Consider the following 25,801-nt stretch of genomic DNA (forward strand, 5'->3'; position numbering starts at 1 on the left):
CTTTGTCTAGATGTTCTTCACCTAGTAGATATTACATTAACCAACATTATTTTATTTTTTTGTCCAACCCGCAAATTTGCTTATGTCCGGGGGGCCCTGTGTTACTAACGTTCTAACGTCATTGCTGCCAGTTTTGGATCAAACCAACGTGATGATCTTCACTTGTGGCCCTATAGTCTCAGTAGCAAACAATTCATTGGCAACCCTAATGCAAAAGATGTATGACTATGGGGTCCCCCTGGTGGCTGTGGTGTCCTTAGCAACTGCCTGGTTTGGCTTATATATTGTAAAATATTGTGTTTTCTGACATGTTGCTGTGTTTACAGAAATGTTGTGTGTTGACATATTTTTTCTAACATGTTGTGTTTTCTGAAATGTGTTTCTTTTTAAATCTTGTGTTTTCTGATATGTTGTGCTTTCCAAAATCTTGTATATTGTTTGGTGAAAGGTTGTGTTTTCTGAAATGCTGACGTGCCTCCGCTCCAAGGGCCACCGTACTTAAGAGCTCTTTTACAGTGTAGGAACCTTTCAGCAGACCAACCCCCAGTATCTCTTCCACAAACACAGACCTAGACCACAAACCCACTGGTGAGTGCTATTAGCAATTTCAGAGGAATGACACAAGCCATATCCTCTGTAATAAATGATGTCAATGCTCTTGTTTTGTATGGGTGTTAAAGGTGCTTCTAATTACAACCTAAAAGGGAAAAAAATATATATTTCTAGTATCACATTTATGTTTGTTTTTATTGCCTAACAGCGATGGTATTAATACTATCATGTTGATAGTATTTGATAATTAACCTAAAATATAATAAATGGAGAAATGTACTTAGAAAAGCTTTTCAAATGTTTTCTACAATTACACATTCACAACCTTTAATTTCTCATGCAGAGTTTACATACATTATTCTACATGCTGAGCCGATAGCAATGCCATTGATGAAAATGCATCAGATGCAAACATTGCACTCTGTCAGCACTTTTCGTTAAGGGACTTCTTTCATTTAATTTACCTGTAACCGTGATTGTTATTACAGTTGTTAACAAACTGTGCACAGAGTATTATGGACGTGATCTGGAACAAATCCAGAATCTGCTGAAGTTTGCAGGACTCTAGATCAGTTTGTGGCCGGAACTGACTGTGGAGAAATGGTGAAACCTGATCATAGTCAAGTGACACATTTTAAAAGCAAATGGTTTTTGGTCAAATCTCTGACCACTAATATCCATTAGTCGTACATTACATAGTGCATGGTAGATGTAAGTGGAAGCGGTTGATCAATACATTTTAGCCTGGGCAGTGAACTGGGTGAGGCAGTGAAGATACTGCCGGATAAGCTGCTTGTCTCAGTTAGGATCCTTACAAGACAGACGCGTTTCTTCAGATGCAGGTAAGAAAGACTCAATCTTTATTTTCATATATTCATTGATGATAGCTTCTAGATAATATGTTACTAATGCATATGCTGCAATGCATTTTATGTACAAAACAAACTCAAATTGATTCATCTCTCATATGACATCTTCACGTGAGAGTAAAATACTCGGCTGTATCCCGTTGTGTGTGTTGCAGGCTTCAAAGGAGACCATGTCAGAGCTGGAGAGTAGCATGGCCAGCATCATCCGAGTTTTCCACAAATACTCGGGTCACAAGTGCAACCTGAGAAAAGCTGAGCTTAAAGCACTCATCAATAATGAGATGAGTCATTTCATAATGGTACGTTATGGATTTATAATAACTGGCCTGTTTTTGACAGCACTGTATGATATAAGAATTGATATTACTCACAACAACTTAAACACTCAGGCTTCTTTTGACTAATTGGAGACTGTGTATTGCAATTAAGATACTTGTATATGTTGACAAAAACTGTGCTGGTATTCTATTGAGGACTGACTTTGATTTTGGTTGGTCGGTTGTCAGAGTGAACCATCATGACAGCTCTTCAATGATTAGACTGGGAATCTGGAACAATTATTACACATAACTGGATGATTAATTTAGTTATCATTTTAATAATAATTTAGATCTAAGACAATAACTGTACTTCCATCAAACATAGGATACAAACATGTAAATGTGAAATGTGAGATGAGGTAAATGGGCAGAGAATTAACTTACAACATTCCTCTACCGCCACTCTCAGCTCAAACTGTAAATCTTTCATTCAATCTATCAATTTTAGTTCTCTGGTGCGAAATGAATGTAATTTCAGCCTCATAACGTCACTGTCTTGCAGACTTTTAGGATTAACTTTGATTCGGTTTTTCTGCTCAACAGAAAATCCATGAGAATGAGATCCTGGACGAGCTCTTCGCGGACCTCGACCAGAACGGCGACCTGGAGATCGACTTCAAAGAGTTCATCACCCTCATCTCCATGGTGACCTCAGCATGCCATGAGCTCTTCATCCCAAGTCATCATGACTGATTAGCATGTACACTAATATCTCATTAAACACGATGAGGTAGATAGGAACAGTGTCTGTATTCTTTAAGTGGGAGTGAATGATTAATGCCCATTAAGATGACGTCTGAGCAGATTTTGACTTTTTCTGTATAAACGACTTGTTGCATGGTAAAATAGCGAAAAATAGAAAAACATAGTGTATGCAAATCTATGCACCGATCCAATACCACATCTTTAAAATATATAAGTTTCAGTCACATAATTCTGCAATTTTCTTTTTCCAGATATTTTAAGTGTGACAGCAATTATGTTACTATCCTTTATCTGTGGCTGCACTGTAGAAGCTATTTAAAGGACGTGGCTGCTGTGTATATCTGAGGATTCTCAGTCATCCAGGTCATGGTATTTTCAGGAGTTGTAAGTGTACATAATCAACTGGACACGCTTATGTTTCTCAAAGATGTCTCACCTCTCATCTGAGAGGTTTCTTCAGTTCTGAAGGTACTTTGTACACTTGTACAACTCCTGACAGTAATTGTTGTGTAGTAGACTTGTGTATTTGTGTTCTTCAGTTATGATTGTCAAATATATAATAAATATATAATAAAAGTAAGAAGTTCTATGGCATTCAGTCTCTCAATGTATTTGTGGTGTTTTGTTTTTGTTTTATCTATCTATCTATCTATCTATCTATTTATCTATCTAACAAGGACACGGTGTGATTTACATGAAGCATTTCTGAACAAACAATCCTCCTCTGCCTCAGCAACTTTTGTCAAGAGACGTAGCAGGAGAAACATTTTAGTTCTGCAGTTTGTAGCAATGTGATGTGTGACATTAAAGGTCAAGTAATACATTTAATACAGCTGCATAAACAGTAGCTATAAAGTGTATAAGTGGACTCTCCTCATGAGCTGAACTACTCTGACAGGGACCAAACAGCTCCTCCCTGTGGCCAGTCTACACTCTGCTCAATGTAAAGTGCTCAACGTGAAGGATGAAGTGAACACGTTTTTGAGTGAGTCACACACCAGGACAACAACAACAAAGTTCCTTTTCTCCCTCAGTTTTCTGGATTTTAAAACTCTCTGATAAATGCAGCATTCACACATACACAAGTTATCTTCTATCTTAAAAGTCCACTTCACCAAAGTTTCACCGTCTCAGATTGTTTTCCATAAAATCTAGCATCTTCTTCCAGGAGTCTTCCTGTGCTGCAGCATGGGGTGCGAGATGACCTCCCCACAGAGTGAACACTGCAGGGGAAAAAAGTCAGAAATACAGTTATTACTTTCCATTACAGCTCCAACTCAACTTTTAACTTAACGTTTTGAATTTCTTCTCCAGACGGCCAATAAAATTACATTTTATCTTGTCTTAACATTTTAATGAAGGGTCTGCAGCAATGGAACATGACTCACTTTTTTCTGGTTTGACTCTCCATAAGGACATTCTTGAATTTGGCAAGTAAGGCGGTTCAATCAGGTGACCAGCACCGGGGTACGACAAGCGAGTGAACAGGTGAGATTTATCTGCAGCCCTCAGGGTTTCCTCGATCTGACGATGAACCAATCAGTGTTTTAAAAACAATGACGACGAAGGTCACTCAATTTACTCTAAAAGAGTGAAAAGAGACAAATCTACCAGGTTGGCATTTTCTGTGCTTGAAGCATTCAGGTCATCTTCTCCCTCTATGTACAGTAATGGGCAAGTGATGTTCTCGATCTGCAAAAACACAACAGTAAAATTCATATAAAGCACACAGTGTAGATACTGTTAGTGCATGTAAGAGAATGTGTTTTAGTGTTTGCAGGTGGCCGAGTCTTTCACATCACCTTCACTTTGCTCTCAGGGTCAAGATTAGCAGGCGAGGAGAATTCTTTGAAAGTGACATGGCCTTGGTCATCATTCTCCCAGTATTTATTGTTAATAAAACTATGAGTTAAAAGAAAAACAACGTATCTTTTAATCTGAAGTCAAGGTCGACAATTCCATCAATATTGAAATGTTAATATGTAAACCTAAACCCAGTGCTTTGGACTGTACACAGAAGTAGGATGGTGAACCCTATTAGAAAATACAATTTACCTTTCAATGTTTTCAGTCCTGCCGTCTGCATCTGAGAGCTTGATGGTACTTCCCACTGGTCCATTGATACAAATCAAACAGGAGGGCTGGATAAGAGAAATCAAACTTTATACAGCTAAACAACTAATATACCTGTTCTATGTTACTGACCGACACTGACGTACTTTGACACCAGTCTGAGTGGCAGTTCGAAGAGCCAGGTAGACTCCATACGACAGACCGATCATCCCAACTCTGTCGGCACAGACCTGATGATGATCTTGCAGCAGGTGGAAGGCTGACTGTTAAAACAGAACGATGGGATATTTTGAGTAAATAAAATGGTCATTAAATGAAGGCAGGAGATAAACAGGAAGAAACAGAAATACAAGGAAACATAAAGGAACCCAACAAATGAACCAACAAGGGAGACGAGGAAGGGATGATTGGGCACAGGTGAAACAAAAGGGGAAGACAACAGAAGTAAGCAAATCAAGGAAGTAAGTAAATCAAGGAAAGACACACAAGGCAAATGATAGTAAAACGGGAATACAAAAATTAAAAGTCCAATATCAATTTAAATTGAGCATGTAACCATAGGCAGCCGGACAGAGGGCAGGACAAGGAAACTCGGGCAGAAGACCCAGAGGCTGGGCAGACAGGTGGGGCTGTTCTAGAAATTGTCTTGGAGGCTGAGCAGGCTGCCAGAGACAGGATGCTGGCAAAGGTGAGTCCCCTCAGGGGACAGAGCTGGAGGGTGCCGGCAAAGCCAGGGATGAAGGTGTGACCTCTCTGGAGGTCGGCCAGGGGGTCGACAGTAAAGGACACAGAGTACGAGGCCAGTGAGGCTGGGTCTCTCCGGAGGACACAAAGGTCAGGCTGACTGGGAAGGAGGAGTTAGTGACAGCTGGACTGCAGTCTGGAGGTCAGGATCAGGCTGAGGATCGGGGGCTGGAGTCCGCCACAGACCAGAGAGGGAACAGTTGTCATCCAGGCCGTCGACCAGAGAAGTGGAGTCCGAACTGATGTGTCGTACATCTGGAAGGCTGGCTGGAGGCTAGCAGGCCAATGGCTCGCTGATGAGGAGGCAGTTCGGAGGTGAACAATTCCTAGTCACCATCAGGCTGGGAGCTATTCAGTATAATGAGTTCATTCATTTAACACAATTGAATCTAATAGGACTAGCCTGATAGAATTGACAGTGAATTTAATAGGCAAACAGAAAAGCAGGGGAGCCCAAAAAAACAACAACATCTCGAATATGGGACCAATGAACCAAACCAAGAAGATGAGACATCGCAGAACAAGGCAGGAGCTAAACAAGAACAAACACAAACACCAGTGAAACAAACCGACAAGGGAGACTGACAAAGACTAAATACATAAAGAGGTATAGTTAGATACACAAACACATTCAGGGCGGGGCAGGAAGAAAATCGAGCAAAGACACACATGGTAAATAATTTCACAAAGAAATTCATAAATTCCACAAAAGCATTTAAAGTCCTTTAGAGGAGCAAATCCTAACACTGTAAATCTTTTTTAAAGGGAAAATATGGAGTGAGAAAAGAAGATACAAGGCAAAATTAAAGCCTGCATCTTAACCTACCTTGAAATATGAATCATCAACATTGAGGCAGTTCCGTGGGCCAGGTAATTCTTTGTGCCCTATGTAGGCGAGAGAGAAGCTGGCGTAGCCTCTGGATGCAAACAGAGCAGAGCGGTACTCCACCAGTCCTCCACCCATTCCCCACAGGTCCAACATGGCTGGAAATGGACCTGGACCTGCAAGAGATCAGTAGAGTAGACGCCGTTCAGGAGACAGTTACCTTCCAACAGCTTTCCATGTCTATCTTATACATGGCTTAATAGAGTATGTGTCAAATATGTACTCACCAGGGGGTAAGAATAACGTCCCTACAAGTGTGTTTTGACGAATCTCTATTCTCCTTACGCCTGGTGCCATGTACCAGCGCTCAGCAGTTACAGCTGCCAGCTCAGCACCCTGTGCCTTACTGGGTGACACATGCCCATCCAGTACAGAAATGTGCACCACATATGGAGTGTCCACATATTTTTTCCGCAACCTGTGGGAAGATTAGCACTTAGACATGAAACTCTCATCGACCCAAAACGGTTCATAGAGACACAAGCAGGGGAATTTGGTAACAATTCACTGAACAAGAATATTGACTGGAGAAACGTTATATATTCAAATTATTCAAAGGTCTAATATAAGTGGACACTAGAGAGACGGAGTTATTTCTGTAAGTCAGTGGCTGTAGCTGGGTTTAGCACTGAAAAAACTGTTTGTGATATTATACTACCAGGAGGTGTAAGGAAACTTTAAAATGCACAGTTAAGGTGCATTTTAAAGTTGGGTGTGATGCCAACTACTTAATTTTCTGGGTCTCTCAGTCTCTTGTTTTTATCACTTGCCTCAAACCTTCTCGTGCTCCAGGAGCCGGCTGCAGTCCCCAGAAGAGTCCCATTGGCTCACAGCCCAAATATGATCCCCCAATAGAATGATCCCTGGTCACTGTTAGAGGAAGAAAGAGAGAGAAGGGAGAGGATCAATAAAAGAGTAAAAGTCTAGTTGAGTCTATTAACTGTATATATTTACTAAAAGAAGAGTTAAGAATATAAGACTCAACTAACTACATATAATTTAAGAAAATTCAGGTTAAATCTCACATTATTTGTGATGTTTTCCAAAATTGATTGGGACCAAATTGTATGATGATGTGTTAAACTGTCACAAAAGCATTATATACATTATATAACAGTGATATGTATGGTACTGAGTCGAAACTCAGTGTGACTCACAGTTCACAGTGCCATCTGCATTTGTATTATAATGTGCGGAGGCCTCCCACAGGTCACCATCCTCACTGTGCATTCGTGCACACACTGTAACTGGACTGCTCGGGGGCAGGAAGTGTCCTTTAATGCTGATCTGTTCGTCAATGAGAGCACGAACAGGAGCAGCTGTCAACAGAGGGGCTGGTCTCCAGCTGCTCCTCCACCGTACTGCACCTGCAAGTACAAGACACAGAAAAATAAACTCTGAGTAAATGACACTATATTTGAAATATTTATTGTCATAGGCTGACATTTCATCTAATTCAATTCCATTCAATTTTATTTGTATCGCGTCAAATCACATCATATCACTTGAAATAGAAGGGTTAGGGATTATGAAGTATGAGGTCATGAGGTATAGTGAGGTTTACACCTTTCAAAATTATAAACAAACATAACAGTTCCATCAATTAGCACTTGGTGACTGCGGAGAGAAACAAAAATAATTTGAATGTAAAAAAACTCCAACTGAACCGGACTCAGTGTGAGTCCTCATCTGCCTCGACCGGTTGGGGTGAGCGGAGAGGTGGGTGGAAAGGGGGGAGAGAACAAAAGAGAGGAGATGGGTGCATTCATTTGGCAGAAGCTGTTGTCCTAAGCTGGAGGGCAAAGTAACTTACTTACTAATCAGTAGATTGACTTTTAACTTTCATTGTTAAGCTCGAGGACACATTGACATGGAGGAGCTGAGAATCAAATCAACCATTAACAATACTCAGTGCTAGACATGTCCTTCAATCACCCTATTATTTATATATATTTCTTGAAATGTTTGCTTTTTCTTTATAATTCTACTCTCAACATGTTTTTGAGCTCTTTGGTGTAGATTGAGGTCTAAAAAAATCTACAGTTGTTGTAATAATACAGTGTTTCTTAGTCGTTGTGAGTCAAAGGCCACTTGTATAATCAGGCTGATGCACGGGGAGCCCTGCCGCTCACTGTTTTATGTTAAAAAAATGTCCAAGACATGTTATTTTACTTTGAATATATTTCATTATTATTTTTCACTACAATCATCTGGCGGCCTCCAGAAAATATCTCCTGACCCCTGTGAGGGTATTACAGGGGTGCGTCATCATCATGGGCAAGTTCAGGAATACTATTACAGGTGATCACACTCTGTATGTCACAATCAGAGCTTCAGGCAGTAAACTTGAAGCAGAGGCAGATTCACTCTGGGTCAAAGTTGAATTTACTGCTTAACTGAGAAACAAGCTCTGAAAGAACAAACAATGATCTTACCCACTGCACGATGCAAGCTTGTCAGTTTCCTGTGTAAATTGAAGCATGGTTTTATCTTCATTCCCACGAGCTGCTGTATTGTGGTCACACATCGTCCCAGCATGATGGTCTTTCAAGATCCAACCTGAAAATACAGGAAGATGTTCACACTGGTTCACACCTATCTGGTCAAATGAAAATGATCTGCTCCAGTTAAACATTTAACCTTACAACTAACCCAAGTCTGAACCAAGGCTGCACTAAACATTAGGCCTTTGCCCTAGTCTAGTCTTATGTAAGAAAATAGTTGCTGCTTCCTGATTGGCTAAGTCCTGAAAAATGATTTTTCCAGTTTGCCTGGGACACCTTTGAGCCAAATATGAATTATTAATGCCAGTTAAATTTAAATGAAATTTAACAATTCATAACCAAAATTACACACATTACAATCTTTGACCTTTTCAAAAGAGTCAGTGGTAACCATAAAATAAAAGGTTGAGATGTTTAAGAATCTATTTAGTATCAAAGTATCTCTGATATTTTATGATAATATTTTACATCTTATTATGAAAACCGACCATGTTATATCTCAAATTAATTAATGAACTTAATCTACCCTAGAAGTTATCAAATTAATATATTAGAGTAAAGAAATGCAACATTTCACTCTGCAATGAAGTATTACAAAATGGAAGTCATCTACAAGTATCGCAAAACGGTACTTAAGTACAGTATTTAAATGTACTCACTTACACTAGAGCTGTTATACTGTTAAATACACAGCACTTCAGTTACACCGTGCTAACACTGGGTGGAGCTCAGTTCATTTTAGCATGGATTCAGCAAGATGTGTGAAATATTCCCTTCAGATTCTGCTCCATGTCGTCATGACTTCATCACATCATTCATGCAGATTTGATGTGAATCTCCTCATCTACATCCAAACGGTTTTCTATTGGATGCAGAGCAATCAACAATGGGGAGGCCACTGAAGTAGGGTTGAACAATATGGCCACTTTAACATTTTCATATGAGTCAATATTGATAATTATCATGATAAATATCACATTATTGTTTCTTTTAAGTTTGTGGGAAGGTTGTGGTTTTAAACTCTTCTTTATGAGCAGAGAATGACAAACACTAAAATCCTAAAATAATTTTTGATATTATTTGTATTGGTTTAGGGCACTACACTGAAGTACAATGATCTAATTGAAAATAATAATGACAGCACTTTGAGGTGACTAAGTGAAGTGTTGAAGTTGCCTTCAGAAGAAAAGGACAGTAACTATACTCACAGGGGCTGTGGAATTTAAACAGTGACGGATTTTTATTAAGGGGTTTAAAGTGTACCTAAAAAAATCTTCCCCCACACCATTACAGTACCAGCATCCTGGACTGTTGACACACAGCAGGTTGTGTCCATGAATTCATACTGTTGATGCCAAATTCTGAGCCCGACCATCTGTGTAGCTCAGCACAAATCCAGACTCATCAGACCAGGCTTCGCTTTTCCACTCTTCAGTTGTTCGCTTTTGGTGCAACCTCAGAATTCTGTTCTGGCTGACAGTCGTGGAACATGGCTTTGTTTTCTTTATATGATTAAGCATGTGTATGTGTTCATATATAAAAGGCTTGGAGAACATATGTATCAATGTCTAGATAAATAAAATCTCACTGTGAGGCCAACCACTATATGACTGAGACATTAAAGTCAGTTATTGTAAATTCTCAAGCTGTACTCTCTTTATGTGTGTGTGTGTGTGTGTGTGTGTGTGTGTGTGTGTGTGTGTGTGTGTGTGTGTGTGTGTGTGTGTGTGTATCTATAACAGCGAAAGATGGACCTGTGGCAGACAGCCTATACCTCACAGCACATACCACCTCAGTAGAAGATAGAGCGGGTTGTCCACTAACCAGAGGGTCAACAGTTTGATCCCGTCTCCCCCATTCAGCAGTCCTTGGGCAAAATACTGAACAAATTGCCCTGAAGGCTGTGTGATGAGAAAGTGCAGCACATAGATGCACCGTGTGAATGGATGAATGACAAAACTGTAATGTAAAGAGTTTTGAGTGTTCAAGACTAGAAAAGCACAAACTCTTACCATATATGGATATGAATCTAATTCTCACCTCTGCAGGTGTGGAGCATATCACTAAACATATCACAGATACCCGAGTTAGCATCCAGTACTAAACTTTACAAAGACGAATCTGCACACATATTTTAAATATGCTATTTAAGTTCTGGCTTAACGTAAACATTCCGATCTTAATTGCATGTGATCAATTTGAGATTTTTTTAAAGGTGGGCTGAAAGAGTTCATATCAGCAAACCCTGCGGTGGTTCACCTTCAGGGCATAGTCCACAATATCTGGAATCTCAAAAAGAAAGTCCTTTAAAATTTCTATTGCTCTGATTCCTCTCTTTTCCATTTGATCTTTTTTTATTTGTACATTTGTGGTTTGACCAAAGTAAGTGATACAATATTACTTAAGATTATTCTTAAAATAATTATTATCTGTTGCTGCTATCATTAATAACATCATTAAATCTATAAATATGACACAAATAATTTTGTCTGACAGAGTTCAAATATCGTCACCTTCCTAAAATAATGGCCTAAGTAATTATCTGACAAAAATGATGTTTTTTTTGCCAAAATCATCTCCTCATGATGCTGGCCACCTCTGGTAAAATCGCCTACATCCTCAGTTGAATAGATCATGCGATTCTACCCCTGTAGAATAATGGCCTATGTCAAGAGTGTGACTTAGGCCGTTTTATTTTGCTGAAGTCAAAAGACAATGTGACTTTACAAGCTTTTCAAGATGGCGGCTGCATCAAGAAGAACGAAAATCGACCTAGCCGCCGAAGTTATTTCCATGATTCAGGGCTCGTCCCCTATTGGTAAGTGATGAGGTTTACTATAATATAGGCTAGGCTATAAATATTGCATAGTTATTTAGTCTTTTTAGTCAGCATTTTAGTCAGCAAAATAGCTAGGTCCATGAAGCTAGCATTTAGCAAAGAGTGGAAAGGCTCCAGAATCTGTGGCTGTTACAAGTGATAGGCTTTCTGTTAACTCTTTTCTGTCTTTTCAAACAATATTTCATCTACAGTTTTTGTCTCATTTTTTCCACATTACATGATCTAATTAAGAAAGATTTGAATACCGTATTGTACTCTAACAGCTAGAAATTATGTGTATAACAAAAAAATTACAAAGGATCCTCTTTACAACAGCTTGTGCACCCCTAGGGTTCCCAAAGTGGTGTGCATGCACACCACTTTGGGAATCCCTGATGTAGCTTAATACAAGTGACCACAAGGCAATGAATGTTTTTCAGAATGATCACACATTTGTGACTGTACACCTCAAAAGGTTGAAATGTTTTTCCGTTTTGGTAGGAGATGCACTTGACAATTCTGACACCGATCAGGTCTCATCCACTGAAAATGACAATGAGACCGTCGTTGAAGAGATGAAGCAGCATGTACCAGGCCAAGACTCTGTTTTAGATGGAGCAGACAATACCTTAAACACTCCCGTTGATGTTGTTTAAGATGCCAAGCAAACACATCCACACCATGAAGAGGACATATCTGATGATGATGATGATGTCAAATATATATATGATATAATGTATGTTATGATTTGTCACTATACAAATAAAATTTGATTGAATTTAGGCTAAACCTATGAGTTTATTAACACACCTTTCTCAGAACAAAAATGCAATACTGTTTTAATGCAAAAAATACTTCTGCACTTAAGTATGATAATTAGACAAGGCCAGCTGTTTCTGCAAGAAGGTTAAAATGCTGACCAAGGGAACTGTTACATTGCAACATATAAATGTAGACAATTGTAGATTAAGCCCCCAAATCTCAGATACGTGTGTTATCATTGAGTCCATGGTTATTATGCATCTTACTAAAATGAATCTACAGACATATTTAACATAGTTTAATGACGTTCTGGATGAAAATGAAAGTTTCTCATTCCTTTTCAATGAACATGTCAGGGGTGGGCTAAAAGAGCTCCAGTGCAAAGTCCATATGTGTCTGTTTTCACTCAGAGGAACGTGTGAACCTCCAGATTCACCACCGGGTCATATTCACAGAGGGATCTTCCCACCAGGAGCCCTCCCGAGTGCGATGGAAAGTCCCGTTGAAGAGCTCAGTCTTACACGCACTTCTCCGGGGAGAGGAAAGAGCAAGAGGACGGACCAGTTAGATGACGTCAAATAATTCTGACTGGGAATAATCACGTGAGCGTCTCATAAAGGGCGGAGCATCAACAAGTGGGTGAAAACGAAGGGAGTCATGTTTTTATATCCAGTCTATATATCCTGTCTATATATCCAGTCTATAAACCCAGTCTATAAATCCAGCCTATATATCCAGTCTATAAGAACACGACCTGAGGAGTGTTCGACGTCTCTAAGTATAAATAACAAAGTCCTCACTGTATAATGACATACGTACATATGGACGTTATGATAAGAACCATGTCAGAACTGATTTTCAAAATAAAAGTCTTCCAGTGAACGTGAGTTTCACTTTCTCTCTGTCTTCCTGTCAATAATGAAAGGAGGAATTGATGAATGAATGCATGAACCGGTAAATAAATGCACAACTAAGTAAAAGGGATTTTAATAATAAATGGAATTAATAAGTCTTGTTAATTCTCTTTGCCATTTTCGTTGTGTGACCAATCAGTCAGACTTCAGGATACAACACATTTAAAGAGCAATCTGACTTTAGAGCTGTAAAATGAAACGATAGGCCTTCATCATAAGAAACGGCCACACACAGACAAGGACAATGGTAAATGGTCTTGTCCAGTCTTGAAGACCACTCAAAGTGTTTTACCGTACAGTTTTGCCATTCACCAACTCACACACACATTCATATAGTGCCTCAACGTGGAGCACTTTATTATACATCAATCACACACTGATTACAGCCGTCAGGGGCAATTTGGGGTTCAGTATCTTGCCCAAGGACACTTTGGCACACAGAATGGGAGAGATAGCATGTGTGATGGAAAAAGATGTCTTCTTGATTAAGGGTGAAGGAAAAAATGTATTCACCATAAAATAGGGAAAATACATAAGTTTTAGAGACAAATACATCAGCTCTGCATATTGGATGAAAATCCTGATACACTAGAAACTGTAAAATGTAAACGTGCAAGGTAAACAGGAAAGAATTTCAAAATAAATGTTGCTCTTGCATAAAAAGAAAGGAAGAGAAGTGACATTTCAAGATGAAAAAAACAGTGTTATAGGACAGTATATGTATAAAAAAGTTCCTGAATGTTCCACTTCTCTAAATGTAAAATTATCTCAGCTAAATGCAGCATTTCCTGCTCACATACATGTATTTCTTTTAATCTCAAAAGTGCACTTCATCACAGATTCATCGTCTCAGATTGTTTTCCAAAAAATCTAGTATCTTCTTCCAGGAGTCTTCCTGTGCTTCTGCATGGGGTGAAGGTTGACCTCCCCACTCTGCGACTACTGTAGGAGAAAAATAAATTCAGAAGTACAGTTATTATTACTTTGCATTACAGCTCACACTTAACATTTTAATCAAAGGTCTGATACTAAAATGCTAACAAGACAAGTTCAGGATCTCGCAGAATGAAAAATGCAGCTATGGGACAGGACTCACATATTTCTGAATTGGCTCTCATCAGGGACACTCTTGAATTTGGAGAGTAAGGCAGTTCAATCAAGTGACCAGCACCGGGGTACAACAAGTGAGTGAACAGGTGAGATTTGTCCTTGGCCCTCAGGGTTTCCTCGATCTGGAGACCAATGAATCAATGTTATAAAAACAATAAGGTTATCCAATTACAATAAAGACATTTTAAAAATGGAAAAAATCTACCAGATTTGCATTCTCCCTGCTCGCAAGGTTCAGGTCATCTTCTCCCTCTATGTACATTAATGGGCAGGTGAGGTTCTCTATCTGCAAAGACACAACTCTGGAGTTAACAAAATTGACACACAGCACGTTGCGTTTTCAGCCATTGTTGTTCGGTTGTATTTAAAGAAACACAAACATACAAAAAAGGAAAAAAAATACTAAAAAAGAGCGGGGGGGGGGGACACAAAGGAAAAAAGGAACCCCACCCACCAGATCCTACAGATCCAGGCGACCAATCAAGTGTGAAACAATAGAGCCGTATTTATGACAACATTGGGAGGCGGGAACGTTTGAATACAGAAAATCAACAAGGAGGAATTAGCTCACCAACCATCAGATTGAAACCAGGGTAGTATAGGTCGAAGATTAAATGCCCAGTTATAAAGTTTGAAGTTCATGAGGTACAAACTGCCGACCTGTTTGTTGCATTGTGGTGAGCTTCATGTGTAGGCGTTTGCTTTACAATGAGAATTTGGTTACTACTGACTGCAATTTGCTGCGTTATTGGGGCGGAGCAGGAAGAGGTAGCATTGACATCGGCAGGATGATTTCTGGCAGTTCACTTTTAAAGCAGATAACTTGTCGTATTGCTCAAAAATAGAGAATATATGTGGAATGCATGGGTTGTCAATATACAACAATGCACCATCAGCATAAAATGAAATATGATAATCTCGAAAAAGGTACTGAGTACTACAGCTGTTGCATGTTTATATAATTCCTTAATCGTATCAAAAAAAGGTGAACCAAAACCAAAAGACTATATATAAAGCATATTATATATGTTGCTTGTGCTAGTTTGACAATGTGTGTGTGCTGGCAGGATGCTCTTCGTTTTTCACATCACCTTCACAATGCTCCCAGGATAAAGATTAGCAGGCAAGGAGACTTCTTTGAAAGTGAGAAAGCCTTGATCAGTGAGCGTCCAATATGTGTGGTCACTAAAAGATGAGTATAGAGAGAAAACAACTCTACATTAAGGTGTGCATCTTCACTAGCCTCACGATTCGATTACGATTCAGCAGTCAACGATTGCCCCGCCTGGCCCCCCTTTGGCAGCGCCACTGCACTGAGGTGCATTACTCCGCTGGTCAACAAGTGCCTCTGCTCCTCTGCTGTTTTCTAATCACTCACACTTAGAACTGATATTGAAAGCTACTAAATTCATATTTATGTTCCTGGATAAACAGGGCGTCGCTTCTTCTCCAAGAATTTAAAACACTGTGTTGCATCATAATCTGTGGGAAGAACTTGTCTTCTGTCTGCAGGAGTGTGTGAGTGTATGTGTGTGTGTGTGCTCGTCTCTGTCCTTATTCCCAGACGAACTGATAACCAAATGTATTTAGTTATTAATCAGTGATGCCAGATCATGGATCCAGATAGTTCCGGTCACATTAACCCTGATGTCCTGGCTGTGCGCACCACATCACATTTCGTGTTGTGTGTAGCAGGTTTAAACATGTGTCTCATAAACTCGCGAATCAAACTCAGTCTGAATAAAATGATTGGTGGCGTTAATTACAGTCCTCTGAGGGCCCAAGACACCAGCTTTTTGGTTATAGTTTATTTCAAATTTAAAGGATAAAGACATTTTCTGATAAAATAAACATGATTATGTAGTTTTACTAAATAATTTATTGTGCTAGGTGGGTATAATTGAATACAGGGGCATATCATTGCTGCATGTCAACTAAATGAACATAAACAAGTTCAGGAATACATTTACAGTCTTAATATCAATATCAAAATGAACTGATTTGCAAAATTTCTAAAGCAAAATATGCTGTTGTGTTAAAAAGTAAATCCTGAGGCTGAAGCAGATTCACTCAGGGTAAAATTTGAATTTGTAATCATCTAAATTGTACAAATATTACACCCTTTGAGTTTTTAAGACAACTGAAGGCTACCACATGTTCTCTTTCCTGTTTGGAAGGGGAGGGGTATTTAGCTGCAACATGCAAATCCACCACTAGATGTCAATAAATTCTACACACTGAACATTCAACTGAGAAACAAGCTCTTGTACCTGATTCTGAAAAACAGAAAAAAGAACAAACAATGCTCTTACCCACTGCACGATGAAAACTTGCCAGTTTCCTGTGTAAACTGATGCATGGTCTAATCTTCATTCCCATCAGATGCTGTATTGTTGTCACACTTACACAAAGTCTCAGCATGATGGTGTTTCTTTCTACCCAAGATCAAACCTGAAAACACAAAAGACTTTCAAACCTATCCTGTGAAATTGAGTTGTTTTGCCTCAATTAAATATTTCATCGTGTTAGAAATGGAAAGCATCACAGGGGCGATGCTTACCCTGCACACAAACTGTATATACTCCAATCCGGCCATGCTGACCTGTTTAAATATGGCGGTTATGCACCTTGACGTTGGCCAAGCGAAGAAGAAGATGAAGAACTTGTTTAAATTATACTAATACCATGTTATAATGATATCATTTATACCAAATGGTGACAAATTATTAGTTAGTCTAAATAAAGTATATTGTGTCCGCAATCTGATTGGTTGCAAAAGTGAATGTATTCCTACACTTGACTATATGATGTAATTTTCTGACTTGAGTGAGTTTATTCCAGAGTACTATGAGTTTACTGTAGAGAACAGATCTGAGACATATATACAGTGGGGAGAGGGAGGTGATCAGACTATATGCAAATGTAGCTGTGATCAGTGGGTACAGATGTTGTGATGGGATCACAGCTGGCTCACCAGGGAGGAAGAACAGGGGCTTCACATTAGTAGAGCTTCAGGGGTCAACTAAGCAGGGGCAGGAAGCGGCTGCCAGACTTGATTAACTTAGTAAGGGTAAGGGGCTTTGTATTGTGTGATGAACTTTAGATAAAAATGCGGGAAGAAGAAATCAGGCACTGTGATAGCATATTCGTACAAATACATGTTTTTTGGACCATACTTAATATTAACTTGACCGGATGAGCTCCAAAAGTCATCTGGAGAAACCCTCCCAAGTGATACAAAGTATAAGAAAAAATTGTGCAGATGCATTGTTGAGTTAATTTATCCACACACTTTCCCACACGCGCCTTTGTCCTCCATACTCCCACTATGGTATAGTGTCAGAAAGTAGTAAAAAAGTAATGCTGCTTTGCTTTATGTCCTGAAAATGTAGATTTTATCAGCTGGATAATTAATTTGAAACTTTCAAACATAAATTGTTAATGCCTGTTGCCATCTGTTTACGTTTGGTGAGCCCGTGCCTGCTGCAGACTCAAGTTACTGTACCTGGCTGACACGAGAGGAACCTCAGGCAGTTTTCTTTTGTCCTCCAGTGAAATTTGCTTACAACGACAGACAAAAGTCCCCTTCACCAAAGTGAAAAGTTAACAATAAGATCACAAGAAGATGAAGAAAACTCAATGATGTCAAAGCCAAAATGCAGAGCGTCACATAATAAGGTTGGTGAAGATTCCGTCATCCTGTCCCTCCTCAGCAGTGCTGACCCTGATCATGGCCCAGTGGTGTCAGAATTCACTGACTGGTGTAAGTCGTCCTTTTTAAATATAAATAAAGGTGTCCAAGACGAGGGAGATGACAACAGATTTTAGGACTAGTCCTGTGGTCATCTCTCCCCTGGTGATAAATGACCAGGCTGTTGAGGTCATGCAGCAGAACAAACATCAGCTCCCTCACTAAAAAAGCCCAAAAGAGGATGTACTTCCTGCAGCAGCTGAAGAAGTTAAACCTGCCAAAGCCCATGTTGGTGAACTTCTACACTGCCATCATAGAGTTCATACTAACCTCCTCCATCACCGTATGGTAGGCTGCTGCTACAGCCAAGGACAGGGCCAGACTGCAGCGCATCATTCACTCCGACGAGAAGGTGATCGGCTGCAACCTGCCTTCTCTCCAGGACGTGTACGTCTCCAGGACTCTGAGACGTGCAGGTAAGATTGTGGCTGACAGCTCCCACCCTGGACATGGACTCTTAGAGCCACTTCCCTCTGGCAGGAAGGCTAAGGGCCATCAGGACCAGAACCTCACGCCACAGAAACAGTTTTTCTCCGACTTCTGATGGCCTCATCAACAAGGCCTGGGACCCTATCACTGAACTGCACTGATGTCCCTGCCTGTGACTGGGACACTTGGACACTCTAACTTCCCGTGGCAAATAACAGACAAATTTAATTTTGCACAATCCAATCTCTAGTGTTTACTTATAAACTATTGCAAAATCCTTGCCCTGGTGCTTATATTATTTTTCCTATTTGATTTTGTTTCCTAGTTTTATATTTTTTCCTATTTTTTTTAAATATTTATACTTGCTCATATACACCATGGCAAATTCCAGCAAATCCTTTTTTTGACACAGTCATACCTTCTTCGTAGAACTGGTTATCCAGGATGAACAAGGCCAGATAAGGTAGAGTCAACTGAATTTAGTATGTTGAACTTCCTTCAATGTAAACTTCTACAGGCCCCTGAGTTGATCTCAATAATTGCACATCTTATTCAAGGTACTGGCAACTTACAACATATTTACAAAAGATTTCTTACCACTGCAGGAGGAGGCCCTTCAAAAATGAGAAAGAAAGTTCCTGAGGCAGAAAACCAGAGCTGTGTAAAGAGAGGTGTTTTTTTGTTGTTCTGCTGAGGACAGGTATCAATGTGATAATTATCCCTGTGACTTCAACGACTGGTCTGTCAACCAGAGGCTTGTTTTCAAGCTGCAAGGCATTTTTTTTATTTTAATAGCCATATGAGGAGGAGAGGTGTTGATCTGATGGAGCCACACCCACTTACACACCTGAGGAACTGGAAGAGGATGGGAGGAGGTGTTGATGATACCCAGCTTCTTCCTCTTAGTGACGGATCGCAAACAACTTCTAGTGCATATCGATGGTGGGGTGGGTGAAGTGTTTGAGTCCACACTTGTTTCGAGTCGAATTTGAATGCCAGGGCGTACGGATCTTTGGATGACACCACAGGAGCAGTGTGGAGCCTTTTTCAGCTCATTTTTCAGGGGTGTTTTTTTACGTTTGAAGAATTGGTCACCATTTACTTCAATTGTATTGGATTTGGCTGCAACGCTGTTTACCCCTGAGACTCCTAAATTGTTTTACCCCGCTCCTTTATGTGAATCACCCCAATGAAGTCATGTGATTTCTGTCACATGATATCCATTTAGTAGCAATCCATGTAGTCCTGTTGAGTTGTAGATTTTGTTAGAACAGGAAATAAACAGACTGAAGCTTAGGTGTCCCACATTACCCACTGTCCCAGTTTACCCAAACTCACCCTACTATTAACAAGCTTCATGTCACCAGTCACCAGCCACACCATCATGCCTGGAAATGATGCCTCTGCATTTTTTTATAATAAATTTTTGAGGCAGAATAACTAAAGCCTCAAACAGGATGAACAAAGCAATCATTTTTCTATGTTACTACATTACATCTTAAGTAAAGGCTCAAAAACAGAAAGCAAAAATATTAAATAAGATGAATACATTAGTTAAGATAGAAGACTTAAATTCAAAGTCTATTAAAGCTACCAGCTATTAGGTTTCTGTTGAATGTGTACTCTACCATTTTTTTTCAGCACTGCATATATGTATATGTATATATAATATGTAGTGATGAAATTAAATAAATAATTGTGTTTGTTTTGATCTCATGAGTGAAGTCTATTAAAATGTATTTTATTTTATTTTAACACAAAAACAAATTTCCTTCTTGTGTGTTTGAGAAAGTTAAATGTGTTCATTACTTTGCTCTCACAACCAATAAAAAGCAACACATAATAATTGTGTTGAACCTAAATAATAAGACATGAAAAAAAATTGTAATTATTGTTCAACTTCAAATATATTACCAACAATAGAGGCACGTCATAATCAAAATGACACGTAAAACAATTAACAGCATTTGGGAGCAGTAGGAAAAAGCAAAGTGCAGAAGACAACACACACATCAAGTAAAATAAATACATTTACATATACTTAAGGAGAACCTGCATCTTCATCATTCACGATCATTTTTAAACTTCAATTTCATTCCATTTCATTGAAACTACAGCTACAACCACCTACACATTTAAATGGGAAACTATTTCAAAAGAAGAAACAGTGACTGTGTCGTGTGACATCATACATGCAGGTGTTTTGTTATAAATTACGAGACCGTTTGTCCCTCTGTTTTTCAAAAGATGAATCAACAGGATCAATTCAACATAGATGGTTATTTTTTTATCAATGGCATTTTACTTTGAAAATAGTGTAGGTCGTTAAAGTTTTCTTTCCGGGGTCGCCACCGGGACTTCCGTGTTGTTAGCCAGGTCCAGCAGTTGAAGACAACAAGGCCGAGCTCGATGTCGGTGTCAGTGTGGAGACAGAAAGGAAACGTGAGGCTCGTGGTGAACACTGGGCCCTGAAGTCCCTGCAGCCCAGGTTTCAGGTGTGTATCCGCTGCTACTGGGACCAGACTGAGCACACAAGCTAACACGATGCTACCTGTTGGTCAGTCTCCGTGTAGTTGAGCCACCGCTAACTTAGCTGCTGTTTACACCTACTGTTGAAACTAGTGGTTCTTTGTGGTTAACTTAACTGAATGCCATTTTGTTTTCCGTAACTAACAGACCCGGGAAACTTCGTTAACACTGCGTGTCTGCTCTATTTTAGCTTTAGCCAGATGTTGAATGTGTGTAGGTGTAAAGTAACTAAGCTAGCTGTGTGCTCTGTGCTAGCTGTGTGCTCCTCAAGTTTACCTGAATCTAATGAAATTAACTGTGTGTAATTCTAACATCATCATGACACGCGCTGTTGCTGATGTGATACAATAACACGAGCTGTGGTTGTCATCAGCAGAAACTAACCGCAGCTCTCCTGTTGTGTATCTTCATATACACAATGGATTATAATAGATTTGGGATGAGACACCTTCCTGTGTGTTGGATAGGACCGTAAACATCTAAAGTGCCTTAAACTATTAGCACTGCACTGTGTTGTAGTTATAGTCTAGTCACCACCATACACAATAAAAATATGAATGTGCAACAACACAGAACTAAATGTTGAAGTCATTATCAGCTTAAAAAATTATTAGTTGGACTTTTATAGTAAAGATCCATCCTTACTTTAAAGCTTGATTTATATGGCAGAGAGAGCTCAACCCACTGCCAATTAGGAAAACGCATGCAAATAGAAAAAAACATGTGCAAATTAAGAAAACAACTTCATCAATGTGGCGACACATGCGCTGCAAAAAGTCACATCACATGCAAGTTAAGAAAAACGACACCGAAAATGTTTCCAGGGGACCCAGAAAAGTGATGAACCTGGCTGTAGTTCAATGCTTCAAGTTCCATCACCACCGACGAGTGACAGACTTCAATACCTTCACAAAGGATTGAACTACAGCCAGGTTCATCACTTTTTTGGGTCCCCGGGAAACATTTTTGGTGTCTTTTTTGCAATTTGCACATGTTGTGTCTTTTTGCAGCACATGTGTGATCAAATAGATGAGGATGTTTTCTGACTTTGCTTGTGTTGTGACTTTTTGCAGGCTGTTTCTGTATTTGGATGTGTTTTTTCTATTTGCATGTGTTTTCTTAATTTGAGCTCTCTCTGCCACCGTATGATTATGACATATTGAACATAAAAAGGTACAGTATTGATAACATGTCTAGTCTATTGATAACAGTGGTTAATAGTTTATGACTCTGGTAACTTGGGACTGTTTGTATTGCTTAAACTAATCAGGGGTTCTTTTAACAGCTCCAGGAACACATTTTTATATTTTCAAGTGTTACACAATAATTACAAGCTAACAGTGTTTATTACATTTATATTGTAGAGGTCATGGTGAGCTCCAGCTTGATGTTTTGAAAAGCTATTTCAGACTCAGCCATTGCCTGAATTGTGCGTACTTATTGATTTTCTTCTTTTGTCTGTTAAGATTGGCAAATAACAGTTTAACACGGCACAGCAATGTATGTGGCCTTTTGGAAATAGCTGTAGTCCTGCAATAACTGTCCCATTTCAGTGTTTGATTAAACCATTGTCATAAAATTCAAAACCCATGAATGAAAGGTACTAATGGATTTCACAATGTCATTTTTATCATTTCAGATTTTGAATTCGCACACACAGGTCACACTGGATGGGTTGGCTGGTAACATTTTAGGCCAGCTGTTAACGTCCTTTGCGCCTGTAGGGGTAGCACAATGGCCAGTCACTTCCGTAGCTACATCTGGGACCCAGTTCTCATCGTGGGCCAGATTGTGTTGATGCAGTGCATCTACTACAGCTTCTTGGGCCTGTGGATGGCCGGAGTGGACAGTCTGGTGCCAACTAGTCGATCACTGGACCAGATCTTCAGCTATGAAGTGAGTTACTGTGTAAGATGTTCTATCTGTGGAACCTGTTGTTTTGTGTCACATTTGTTCGCTTCTGAAACTGGACTTAAATGTTTGCTCTGTTGTGACAGGCGCTTGGCTTTGCAACAATGCAAGGAAGGCTTTCAATGATGGCGTTCATCTTAAACTCTCTCACCTGGTGAGTAATTTCTACAGTTTTTTCACAATGTATCTATAGAGTGTGTTGTGGTTCAAGGATCTTGTAATACAAACACTATAAATGGTACAAAGGATTTATTCACACTGAAATAAACACTGTTAGTCATTTACCTTAAAAGGGTAAAAAATTGTTTCTGTTGATTTGTTGTGTGGAAAGACTTGAACGTTTTCATTTTGAGGTTCAACACAAGAATCTTACCAGAAACATAAACAAACATGACTGACAACACAACCTTTCGGTCTCCTTGTTCCTGCAGCGCCCTTGGTCTGTGGTTCTTCATACGTCGAGGGAAACAGTGTCTGGACTTCACCGTCACCGTGCATTTCTTCCACATGATCGGCTGCTGGATCTATAACGCTCATCTTCCAGCTGCCCTGTCCTGGTGGCTCGTCAATGTGGCCTGCATGGCCTTGATGGCTGTAATTGGAGAGTACTTGTGCATGCGAACTGAGCTCAGGGCCATTCCAGTCAATAGTGGACCCAAGTCTAACCTGTGAATTTTTGTCGACACCATGCTGAAAATGTGTGGATGGCCAACCCTCAACGGACTCGCTCAATGGACGTTCTTCCACTTTTGGTAAAAGAAATGGAACGTGACCCTGCATCTGTTAGATTGTCATGCATTTCCTCTTAAACGGATACATTGGATGAACTGATCTAGTTATTCTCTGTCCTTTAAATGTTGGACAGTGTTAACTCTAACATATTAAGATACATAATACTATGCCTGAAAGAAGACGTCACTTTCTGTGAAACTAACGACTGTTAGAATTTTTTTCTTTGACAACTGGTAACTTTTCCTCTCAAATCTAAGAACATTAGCACGATCATTCCTTTTCCTAATTTTAAAACATTTTAAGATTAAAAGTATTTTTTCTTTTTCAAATGCATTGAAAAGAACAATCTGAGATCAAACAGGGGCGTGAAACAGCTGTCCAAACCAGACATTTTTCCTCTTTCCTCTGTTGTGTTGCTGGGGCAGCCAACAGACATCATGACCATCCTGTCACAGGGTATTTTGTTTGTTACATCTCACAGCAATTTAGAGATGTAAGTGTACAAAGTTATCACTTATATCTTTTTTGTCTTATACAGTCGCTGGATGTAAAAAAGCCAGATGTTGGATAAAAAGTTCAATGTTCAAACTGAAGTTTTTAAAATTCAGTAATCGCAGTCAACATTGTGTGTAGGAGAGTTTTCTCCTTTAATATGTCACCAGTAAAATCAGGCTTCTTTTTACCTATCTGGATAAACTTTGTACATTCTGTTTGTTCTAGACTTTCAGTACAGTATCTTGCACAGCTAGTCTTGTTTGCTTCCCTCTCTTCATGTCATGGTGTATTATGCAGACGAGGTGGCCACTTTGGGGACAGTTTGTCAGCCACCAGCCGTGTTTCCAAACATACAGTCACTGTGGGGATGTGACATGAAAACTCCTGAAATGTGCAGCACTGATGATTTCTGGAGCAACATCAGCTTTATCTCTAGCATCAGCTTTTAAGACTCTAAATTACCTTCTTAGTGCGGAATATGTGGTCTCTTGGTTTAGAATCAGGTTTTCAAAGTGGAGTATAAATTCAATATTATGGTAATGGTACAGTTGACATTTTGGTAAATTTGCTATCTTGTTTGTTTTAGGTCAATGCAGTTATCTGGAAGCGGGTAGACAAGCTGAGCATGTTTTAAAACACCAGCCCCTCCTAAGCTCACTGTAACATATTATTACCTCTGACTCTATAATCTTTGCATTGTTTGTTTGTTCTTATGATTGGCAGCAGTACTACTAAACAAATCTCCATTTAGTTTGTGCAGGGGTCGGGCATGAATCATTGAAGAACTCTTTACATTTTGAAGTGGATCCGGATAAACGGGCTGATCCAGGAATGTTTTTCAAATGATTTAACATGGCAAGATAGAGCGTAAGCTTTGGCACAGGTATGCATTGTCCGGGTGCCCTTCTAGTTTCTAATAGTTTTAATCTGATCAAAAACTCACAGTCATGGCACTACTTTATTTTAGATGTTATCGTACAACTAAAGTAGATGAGACAACATGTTAATCAATGAGTTTTAATAGCTGCTGGTAGTTGGATTTTGTTACCTCTGCACAGAGCAAAGAAATCCTTTCCTTCCTGTTTTTCTTCTAGGCTATAATTGTTATGTACATACATGAGAGTTATATCTATCTGAAGGCAACTGTAAGCAAGGAAGCAAACAAGCACATACTCAAAACTATTCCTTTAAGATTTGTTCAAACTCACGACTGCTCTTTCTAAGCCAGTGTCGGTATTTGATTATTTGTAGCCATGGCTGTGCAACTATTCCCAATGCCACCATTTTATTCTTTTTTAGCATAACTTAAGTTTTTATTATGTATTTAAACACACAAAACGTATGAACTGGACCTATTCATGTAATTATATTCCCTGGCTTGTTACTAGGCAGAAGCATCATAGTTAAATTGTAAATATTTTCCTCTGACAATTTGAATTGTGTTTGCAGCAGCATTAAGACTTTTTTTCTTGCACACTTGCACAATGCAAGTACCTCTGTGGATATGCTGTTTAATAAAGCCCTGCCGGTTTGGATTGATTGAAGAGAACGGTGAATATGTCAGTCAGGAATCTGCAGGAGAAAAATAATTATTGGCCATTATGCTTCAGACATCAAAGATAGATCTTCTAATGAGGGTCACACCATGAGCGTGTCTGTGCTCCTCCTCAGGTTTTCCACCTCGGGCTCTGACCTCT

General features: G+C 39.4%; 3 protein-coding genes across 4 annotated transcripts; 2 read left to right on the forward strand and 1 right to left on the reverse strand.

Moving 5' to 3' along the window:
- The first annotated feature begins 960 nt into the window (after window positions 1-960).
- LOC117761207 (protein S100-B-like) lies at window positions 961-3,053 on the forward strand. Its single transcript, XM_034584905.1, has 3 exons — window positions 961-1,394; window positions 1,577-1,720; window positions 2,285-3,053. Exons 1-3 carry the CDS (start codon window positions 1,389-1,391, stop codon window positions 2,432-2,434), a joined length of 300 nt encoding a protein of 99 aa, XP_034440796.1. The 5' UTR covers window positions 961-1,388; the 3' UTR covers window positions 2,435-3,053.
- A 70-nt stretch (window positions 3,054-3,123) lies between these two features.
- On the reverse strand, window positions 3,124-12,895 carry LOC117761208 (bile acid-CoA:amino acid N-acyltransferase-like). Of its 2 annotated transcripts, none has more exons than XM_034584907.1 (12): window positions 12,703-12,895; window positions 8,585-8,708; window positions 7,307-7,516; window positions 6,920-7,019; window positions 6,377-6,567; window positions 6,090-6,265; window positions 4,666-4,782; window positions 4,502-4,587; window positions 4,249-4,342; window positions 4,058-4,138; window positions 3,835-3,970; window positions 3,124-3,669 (listed from the first exon to the last, which is right to left on the reverse strand). In XM_034584907.1, the coding sequence occupies exons 2-12, from the start codon at window positions 8,685-8,687 to the stop codon at window positions 3,569-3,571; spliced, it is 1,395 nt and encodes a 464-aa protein (XP_034440798.1). In that variant the 5' UTR covers window positions 8,688-8,708; window positions 12,703-12,895; the 3' UTR covers window positions 3,124-3,568. The 2 variants fall into 2 exon arrangements, with proteins under 2 accessions (XP_034440798.1, XP_034440797.1); XM_034584906.1 differs by having other exon boundaries at window positions 4,249-4,348.
- Window positions 12,896-20,762: 7,867 nt separating this feature from the next.
- Window positions 20,763-24,595, forward strand: sys1 (SYS1 golgi trafficking protein). The gene is made up of 4 exons (XM_034584908.1): window positions 20,763-20,932; window positions 22,606-22,862; window positions 22,964-23,031; window positions 23,309-24,595. Exons 2-4 carry the CDS (start codon window positions 22,701-22,703, stop codon window positions 23,547-23,549), a joined length of 471 nt encoding a protein of 156 aa, XP_034440799.1. The 5' UTR covers window positions 20,763-20,932; window positions 22,606-22,700; the 3' UTR covers window positions 23,550-24,595.
- Window positions 24,596-25,801: the final 1,206 nt, after the last annotated feature.

This window comes from Hippoglossus hippoglossus, chromosome 5 (genome assembly GCF_009819705.1).
Source record: "Hippoglossus hippoglossus isolate fHipHip1 chromosome 5, fHipHip1.pri, whole genome shotgun sequence".
Classification (NCBI taxonomy): Eukaryota; Metazoa; Chordata; class Actinopteri; order Pleuronectiformes; family Pleuronectidae; genus Hippoglossus; species Hippoglossus hippoglossus.